Source organism: Gavialis gangeticus, unplaced genomic scaffold (genome assembly GCF_001723915.1).
Source record: "Gavialis gangeticus isolate Ggan-Ray unplaced genomic scaffold, GavGan_comp1, whole genome shotgun sequence".
Lineage (NCBI taxonomy): Eukaryota > Metazoa > Chordata > Crocodylia > Gavialidae > Gavialis > Gavialis gangeticus.
The window spans coordinates 42,456,920-42,466,115 of record NW_017729000.1 but is presented as its reverse complement, the minus strand read 5'-3'; the positions used below and the strand labels follow the sequence as shown (position 1 = coordinate 42,466,115).

The following is a 9,196-nucleotide window of genomic DNA, read 5'->3' as shown; positions in this document are numbered from 1 at the left end:
CCCTTGTAACCTGTCTAGGTCTGATTGCAGCCTATTCCTTCCTTCTAGCATGCCCGCGTCCCCCCACATCGTAGTGCCATCAGCAGATTTGAACAGGGTGCTTTTTACCCCCTCATCCAAGTCACTGATGAAGATGTTGATCAGTGCGGGCCTGAGGACCAAGCCCTGCAGAACCCCGCTGCCCACATCCCTCCAAGTCGAACATGACCCATCCACTACTGCTTTCTGGGTGCGGCCCTCCAGCCAGTTGGCGACCCCTTTGACTGTGTAGGTGTCAACACCACAGTCCCCCAGTTTTTTTAATGAGAACAGGGTGAGAGACGGTGTCAAAGGCCTTCCAAAAGTCCAGAAAGACTGTCCACTGCTGCCCCTTCATCTAAGGATTTGGTGACCTGGTCATAGAAGGCCACCAGGTTGGTCTGACAGGCCCTGCCGCTAATGAACCCGTGTTGGTTGCCCCTAAGCATAACCTCCCCCGCTGGCCCCTCGTGGACATGTGCCAGTATAATTCTCTCAAAAAGCTTACCCAGGATCGTGGTAAGACTAACTGGCCTATAGTTTCCTGGGTCCTCCTTCCTCCCTTTTTTTAGGATGGGAACCACGTTGGCCCTCTAACCAGTCCTCCGGCAGTGCACCAGAGCACCACGAGTGCTCGTAAAACCGTACCAGGTGTCCCGCAATGACCTCGGCACTCTGGAGTGGAGATCGTCCAGACCAGCTGATCTGAATACATCCAGTCCCTCCAGAAGTTCCCTGACTAGATCCTCACTGAGCCTTGGTCTAGGTGCGCCTACCCTGGAGCCTGAGGGATATTCTTAATATCTGTACCAAAAAACCCATCTGGGTGGGTGTGCCCTGATGGGAGCAGCAGTGGGCCTTTGGAATGCTCGTGGCCACAGCATGCGGCTCCAGCTTAGTCCCAGGAGCTGTATGTCGTAGTACGGAGCCAGCCTGGCTTGTTAGCACGCATCTTCAGGTGAGACCAAGTTGGCTCACAGCACTGCAGGTAGGAACTGCGTACTATGAGGCCAGGTGGGTTCTGTGCTTCCATGTGGGGCTTCCAGCACTCCAGCAAGAAGCGGCATTTGGAAGCACGGAGTCGCATGCTTTCAGGGTGGGCAGGCTCTGTGCCTCCATGTGTGGCTTCCCACTGAAGTGCTTGAAGCCCCATGTGGAGGCATGGAGCTAGCCCAGCCCAATGGCACATGGCTCCTGCCTTCAGTGCCATTTGCCCCATGTGCTGACACAGAGCCAGCCCAGTTTGGCTTGAAGGTGCGTGCCAGCAGGCTGAGCTGGGAGGTCTATGTGACACCACGTGCAGCTCCCAGGATTCGACTGGAGTCATGTGCTGCCAGGGGCTCTGCCTTGTGCTGCTGTGAGTGCCCCGAGCCGCTGCTGCTGTAAGTGGCAGAGGTTGTGCATCCTCCCCCTCCTCCTGCATGGTGGTGGTGAGGGGATGCATATGTGGTGGTAGGGTCCCCTTCCAGCAACACCCCCTGCAAGCAGGAGCTCACCTTATTCACCAGCTGTCTAGTCGCACGCCACTGAGCTTGGTGCCTCCGCGTGGAGTTCCCAGCTAGAGTGCCGAGAGCCCTATGGAGGTAGAGGCACAGAGCCTGCCCAGGTTAAATTATGCAGTTATTATGCAGCCTAGGTTTACTGAAATCATGTCCTGTTACCTGCTGGTATGTCTTCTTTTTTTGCTGTATTAAGCTTTTGGTCTTGGGTATGACGATAAACTGCACCCATCCAGAGGGCCTGCTAGTTTTATAGGAGAGAGAGCTCCTATAAAATACCACAGTGTTGCAACCTGCAGAATAAGGTAAGTATAGGGTGCCTCAGTATCCTAGCCCCTGCTGCCTTTTGGGTACTCCTTGGTTGGAGAAAGGCTAAGGGACATCACCCTGACAGAAACGTGCCATTACTGAGGCATTGGGCAGTCAGCAGCAATTCTTATCTGTTGTTCTTTGTCAGAAGCTGCAGCCATCAAGGCACTGAATGTCTGGACTTGATCTGACCTTAAGATTCTGTCTCAGTAGTGTAAAGGGGCCATGATAGGTCTTGGGAAGCCTCTGCTCCTCCGTACTCTTGCCTGCGTGTACATGTTGAAGGTCTTGTTATGATGATTGTACGGCTCCATATAAATGGATTCATCAGGTGCCTGTCTAGACCTCTTTTATGTGTGCACCATGATCTGGAAGATTGACAGTTGCCTGCTATTGTAGGCTCTTGAGCCATGGGGGAATAATGCATGATTAATTGTTTCTTATCTGTTCAGCTTAGCCTACTTTTTATGTCTTGCATTGTCCTTTAGTTGTTTTGCGGTAACCAAGTTAATTTACATATTGCAGGTGTTTTCTACAGCTGCTGATGGGCAGACTCAAGTGGAGATTAAAGTATGCCAAGGGGAGAGAGAGATGGCCAATGACAACAAGCTTCTGGGCCAGTTCACTTTGGTATGTTGGCTCTCAGTATTTTGAACTTAAGCTTAACTTCATAAGTTCAAAGCCTCCTCCATTTTCATTTGACCCTTTCTCTTGAAAGTGATGTTTTGAAACAGAAGTCACTTGATTGTCTTGTTTGTTTTTTACTTCTGAGAAATAAAGCAATCCTCTAGGTGTAAATCTTGGGATTCTGGATCAGTATTCCAGTAGCAGTGGAAGGAGGCAGCAAAAAAAGTTAAACCTTCAAACTTGTTAGACTAAGTTTATGGACAGGACAGCCCATAAAGTTGCCTTGAGAAGCAACTAAGTGGCCCAGTTGATCCATTTCAGTCTTAAAATTCTTGCATTTTGTGTGCCCTGAGTGATACCAGACTTGCACATCACTGGACCATAAAGTTACCTTGCCTTCTATAGCCGTCTGTTCTCAGGCACTGATTTATGTAGCTCAGAGCTAGGTTATTATGTCTGACCCCAAGATCTAAATCAGTTCAGATTCTGCTTCTCAATTGTTGGTTTTCCCTGAGGCAGCCTGTAGGAGGCCCATCACCACCTCCTTTCAAATCCCCTTGGAACAGCTTAGTTAGATAATTGTCATGTGCCAGGGATGAGCGTAGCCTGTAGCAATTGCACTTCAGCATAACTGGCTATGTACCCAAAATCAACTGATCAGCCTGTTAAGATACGTCTTCCTGATTAAATGGAAATTTGTGTTAATTCTGTGCCTACTTCTAGCCACCTTCTTAGAGAGTGGCTATGAAAGTGGCTGTCCTGCGTTTGGTCCTCCTAAGCTTATCTGGGCTCCTGAACTCTGCCAGACTGTCAGCTTCTTCCTTCCTGACCAACCCCATTGTAAATGAGTTGTAAGAAGAAGCCCTCTAATAAAGCAGAGGTTAAGATCTCTTTAAGAAGCACCCTAGGCAGACCTTCACCTTTTAGATGTGGTAGCTCCAAGTATGTCATGGTGAGGTGGCCATGCCCGAAGTAGAACCTAAGCACTTTGCTAGAGGAAAGTGAAGCTGCTGTGTACAAGGAGGTAAAAACGGCTAACTGGCATTGGCTTCTGCTTTGATGTTCTCTGAGCCAAATTTGTTTTTGTAGCATTCTTGTAACTTGTGGGCAGAAATTTGTATCCACATTTAAATTAAGTCTCTCCAATTTATATCTGTCAAGATGCTGCTAACTCATGTAGTGAATCTTTGACAGGCATATATTGGACTGTGCTTTGAGGTTGCTTTAGTTAATAGCTAGTTGAGTTTACACTTTGCTGAGAGTGTGCATAGTGAAGGTGTATACACCAAGCCCCTGTCTGGGGGAGCTGATGGCTAACCATTTCTGATTTTTGCAGGTTGGAATTCCTCCAGCTCCACGTGGAGTGCCCCAGATTGAGGTCACTTTTGACATTGATGCTAATGGTATTGTTCATGTTTCAGCCAAGGATAAAGGGACTGGACGTGAGCAGCAAAGTAAGTGTGGGTTCCAAAATGGGAGGGAAATGTATGAAACAAACACGCTTAGCTGGCTGAGGGATAGGAGGTATTAATCCCTTGATATCCAGCAGTGTGTTAGGTGCCTCTAACAGAAATAATCCATTCATTAGTAATGGTTAAGCAAGTGAGGATGACAAGCAGGTAAATGGGGGCTGGGGAAATGTATGTAGGGCAGTCATAGTCAACTGAAATGGAGAGGAGGGAAATGGTGCTAGTAACAAATTGGTCTGAACTCTGCCACACTGAAGAAACAGCTCCTACACTCAACCCGGTATCTTTTTCCATTGTTTGACATCCAGAGGTTGTCCTCTGACTTGCGTGCTTTTGCATGCAGAGTAGTACATGGTATATTCAGTATAACCACCCTTTTTCTAACTGTCCTCTGTGGCTCTTCAAAAGTTCTGCTTGTAATTCATAGGGCTGGAGATCAGAGTCAATTCAACTATAGCCCCTAGTGAGTTCCCAGACCTGCACATATTACTACTTTACCTCAAGGGTTACAAACCCAGCCAGCGAGCATGTCTTGATTTGGCCAAGCCTTGTCTCACATGAGTCCTGTATGTAAGTAGCCTCTGGAACTGAAGCTTTTGGTGGAAAAATAGGGCCAGGGTTAAAGTCCTCCCTTCAGTCAGGAGGACTCGAAAGCAGCCTGTCTTTTGCTCAGTTACATATGTGATGCATGCAAAAGACCCTTTGTGAAATGTCAAATAAGATCAGCTGTTGGATCCTTCAAACATCCAAGGAAATTATATAGCTGTGCAGAGGCTACATGTCTTTGCACTACTTGGGTCAAAGGCTAAACTGATGTGCTCTGAAAACTAGACAAGGGAATGGAAGCGAATCATGGTGGGGAATGTTTTTGTGGCTTGCTTCTGAGGGGGCTGGGCAACTTCCCAAAAAAGAAAGGAAACTCCCATGACCTGGTAAAATGATTTCTCCTGTTGCTTTGTAGGCCAGTGTGCCCCCTTGGCCTAGTGACCAGGTACACAGGTTCACTTTCAGATGAAGTAACTAAAGAAAAGTTTGGAACTTGCAAACTGTTATGTAAGAAGTGTCTGATAGAACTGGAAACAGCCCTGATCTGAGGTGCCAGATACTCTTTCCTCTCTACCCCAGTGCTCTTCCAGTACTGTACTGTTCTGTCCTTGTACTTCCTGTTACATCTCCATGGATACACTAACTAGAATCTGTACAAAACACTAACCTTAGTGAGGTTGCAGTTATTCAAGGACTCTAATATGCTTTGCTGTAGTCTCATCCCCTCAAAAGTACATTTGAGGATTGTTCTCCAAACCAAAAATGAAATGCCACATGTCATCAGTTAGGTACCACCTCTGCATGCGAGATCAGAGAAGTGGTTACTTCCAGCTATTGTATGCAGTGCTGGGAATGAACTAGGGATGTAAATATTATTTAAAACATTAGCCATTTAAACTCTTCCAGTTATATTGGTCAACCGTTTAACCAGTAATACGTACCTGCAGAGTAGCCAGCACCTGCTCTGCTTGCCTCAGGGTGAGACACAAGTGGTGCTCCTGCTTCCCCTTCTCTGCCTCTCCTCTGGGGAGAAGTCTGGTTGGGGCTGGGCTCCACTGCCTTCTCCCACCACCCTGGCCCCAGCACTTATTTACACAGTGCGAACTGCTGGTGGAAGGGGGCAAGTGACCTGCAAAGGCAGGCTGGGCTGCCTCTGGGGAAGAGTAGTCTGGACAAGTAGTACCAGTATACCATGCAATAGTTCACACAACATGGTCTGTTTTAAATGTTAACTATAATGCATTAATGGTATAAATATTATTATAGTTTAACCTTTGAGATCCCCAGAATGAACCTCTTTATTTTTGCTTTCTCTCATCAAATTTCCTACTTTGTTTTTTACTAGGCATTTCTAAGGTTGCTAATACACTGACTCAAATACTACTTTTAAGTTGCTCATTGGCACAAGGAAGTTATTCCTGGCAATGCAAGCTGCCTTATGTGGGTTCCTCACTAAGGAGAGTTGCTTTGTCCTCAAGATGGAGTTAAAGTACATAGTTCAGCTTTAATCCTTATTTTCTAATGCAGTTGTGATCCAGTCTTCTGGTGGTCTCAGCAAAGATGAAATTGAAAACATGGTGAAGAATGCAGAGAAATATGCAGAAGAAGATAGGCGAAGAAAGGTAACTTGATGATATGTATTTGGGGTCTTTACTAAGGACCAGTTCACCAGCCAGTTAATAAGTCTCCATTTCCTATTCTGAAACTGCACCGTATTTGGGGACAAGTGGCAGTGCAAGCTACCAGGTGCAGCTGCAGTATTGGTGTGAGAGCTTACCTAACAAGGGCATAAGTAGGGACCTACTTAACTCATGGTGAGAGAGCAATTTTTGTGGCTTGGTTGTAACCCAAAGAGCCAATTTTTAGTCATTTCGTAGCAGCCCTACCCTTCAGTGCTGATTGGTGGAGAGGTGCCAGGAAGAGGAGGGATGAAGGGGTGGTCGCCATCTTGGCTGTTGGCTGCCCTTTGTGAAGCCTCGCCTCTTGGCACTGATTGGCAGAGAGGCACAAGGGGGCATCTGCCATCTTGTCTGCTGCCCTTCGTGCCAACCCACCAGCTGGTACCTTCCCTTTCCAGGTGGGCTGCAAGGCTGTGCTGCAGCAGCACTGAGGACTGCTCCTTCCACTAGGGAGCCAGCATTTTATTTTTATGAAGTTGGGGCTTTTGGTTGATTTCCTGGGAAATTGTGGCCAATGCCATTTTTCATGGACATTGCTGTTTTTCACAGTTTCCGCAAAAATTGCGAAACTGCAACTTTTAAGTAGGTCCCTAGACACAAAATCTCTTCCTCTACTTGAGAACTTCTATCTTGATGTGTAAGGGTCAGATTAAGAGGCCTTAAGGGTCACTAGTTTTGCATGTGCAAATGGTTATTTAGCTATAAACTTACCTCTGAGTTTATACATGCAGTTGTATTAACTGTGCAAGAATACGTAGGCACCTAAATGCACAGATTTGGGGCCTCCTTTTTAAATATAGGATCAGCAATTTAAAACAATTTATAATGTTTGAGGGGACAAGCTGGGCTTTCCTATGCTTCTGTAGCAACATGTCCTGTGAACAAAGGGTGAGCATGCTCCACCAATCTTGAGTCCATGGGTACGACCCAGACTTGGAAGCTTGCCAGTGAGGCTGTTCCAGGCTTGTCTGCTGCCCCTTTTCTCAAACCTAGAGCCATCTCGCTGGCAAGCTTCCAGGTCTGGAGTGTGCCTGCAAATTTGAATGGGTAAGGAGGGCTCAGTCCTGTGCTCTCTAGGACCAAGCATTTTAGATGGCAGGCCAGCCATATGCAAGCTGGCCTGCCTGTTAATGAGACCTGAATTGAGTTTGAAAAATCTAATTGAATCTACTTTTTGTCACTTAGGGGTTTTTTTCATGCATCTTGGCATACTAAGGGTAAATATCTCATAGACTAAGGCAGTGGGGACCAACCTCTTGGAAGGCGTACCACAAACTAAGCCATGCACCCTCCCTGAATGCCACTTCCCCAACCCAATCTGCTGCTCTGCTTTTTGCTCCCTGCAACCCTCCATGATCATGTGTGTACCCCACGTAGAGGTTGTATGTGTCACGTGTGCCATAGGTCATCCACCCCTAGACTAAGGAAGTCTATCCATAAATATCCCCTGTTGCGTTGCAGTCAAAACTGTGTTCACCAAGCCTCTTGAAATGTTTGGGTTTATTCTGTAAAATTTGAAATGAAGCCTCAACTGACTGGTAGTCCCCCTGCATCGTGTAGTTCTAGTATATAGTTTGTTTAAAAGCCTGGTCCGTCAACACCTTGAATGCCAGATCTCATCTAAATATCAAGGTAGAAGCAACTTACCCTGGGGCATAGAAGGTGGAGTTCTACATACACAACACTTGTTCTGCAGTAACTGCCTTTGTAGAAGGTAATCACAAGCTTCCACCTTGCCCCAGGGTAGTTTCCTTTTGAGTAGCTGATGCAGGGCAACATCCTGTCCCTTCCAGTGGTGGTGACTTCTGTCTGTGAGTCCACCCTGAGCCTGGGTGTTTGTTTTGAGGCAGGAGAGGCCACTGAGTCCCTATTGACTTCCTCTTCCTATACCTGAATGATTTCAGTCCTATGATATTCATAATGTTAATGCCTGGGTTAAATTGGCTTAATAAGGGTTATACTAATGAATTGAACTACTAAATATAGGATGTTGATTTAAGCAGATGTGCTGAAGAGCTGCTGTATTTTCTGGCACCAGCATATGCTTAGTGATTGCTGAAATTGTAGATGCTGTAGATGTTTTACTTATGTTCTATATATAACTTGTAATCTTGTTCAGGCAGCTCTTGTAAATCTGACGTCTTTTGGGGAAAGGTTCGGGATGAGAAAAGAGAATACTTGAAACAGCTTTCTATGAAAGGAGTTGAATCTTTTTGAGAATTACAGCTGGTTCTTTTATGCTTCAGAATTGTTGCAGCCCAGAGGCCCTGACTCTGGCATATGGGAATTATAGGCATAAAATACTTTTAATACCCCATTTGGCAAAGAGTCTTTATAAAGAGGTAGTGCTTGTATAATGAGATGTTCTGAAAATTCCTGCCTGCTGTCTCCATATTTTATCACTGGGACATGTGCTGCCACTTCTGGCCTCTGCACCAGACTGGACCTATGCCCCTTATCCAATCCACAGGGCTAGATCAATTTGACACCTGTGTGCTGATGGATTGACAGCCCATAAATGGTACTCCCCTTCTTGAATCATGTATACAAAAGATGAGAGCAGTGGAAGATTTCCTGTGCTGCCCACTAAGTTACTTGAGTCATGGCCTTAAGCAGCAGCTCTCAACCGGGGCTCCATAGCTTCCTGGGGTGCTGCAGGCAGGTTTTGGGGCGTCCATCCTGTCTGGGGAAGAAGTGCCTCTGCTCCCCAGGCTGAGGCAAGTCCTGAGGAAGGGCCAGGGGCAGGCTCACCCTGCCCAGCCCCACAGCCTCCATCGAGTAGGTGAAGCTCTGCAGTGCTGCTGCTGCCCAGGTGTGTGGGGCCCTAGGGATCCTTACTGCTAAGACCCGCCCTCTGCACCTGGGGCCAGGCAGGAGGGGCTGGTGAGCTGGGCTGGTCCTCAGGAAGAAAATGGTTGAAACTCCAGGCCAGGGGTTAACCAACCATGAATGAGTGTAGTCTAATCTCTGAAGTCCATTTTCTTAATACTGGTTCTCCTCTCACCCTGCTGTCCCATTCTTGTAGTTCTCTCTCATTATTGCATAACAT

General features: G+C 46.8%; 1 protein-coding gene across 1 annotated transcript in view; it reads left to right on the top strand.

Annotated features, from left to right (window-relative positions):
• Positions 1–9,196, top strand: part of HSPA9 (heat shock protein family A (Hsp70) member 9) — a 41,819-nt gene that overhangs the window by 23,088 nt on the left and 9,535 nt on the right. The window contains exons 12-14 of the mRNA XM_019506548.1: positions 2,352–2,456; positions 3,790–3,907; positions 5,996–6,090. Of these exons, the coding sequence (XP_019362093.1) occupies positions 2,352–2,456; positions 3,790–3,907; positions 5,996–6,090 (318 nt within the window). The remainder of the gene's footprint in view (positions 1–2,351; positions 2,457–3,789; positions 3,908–5,995; positions 6,091–9,196) is intronic.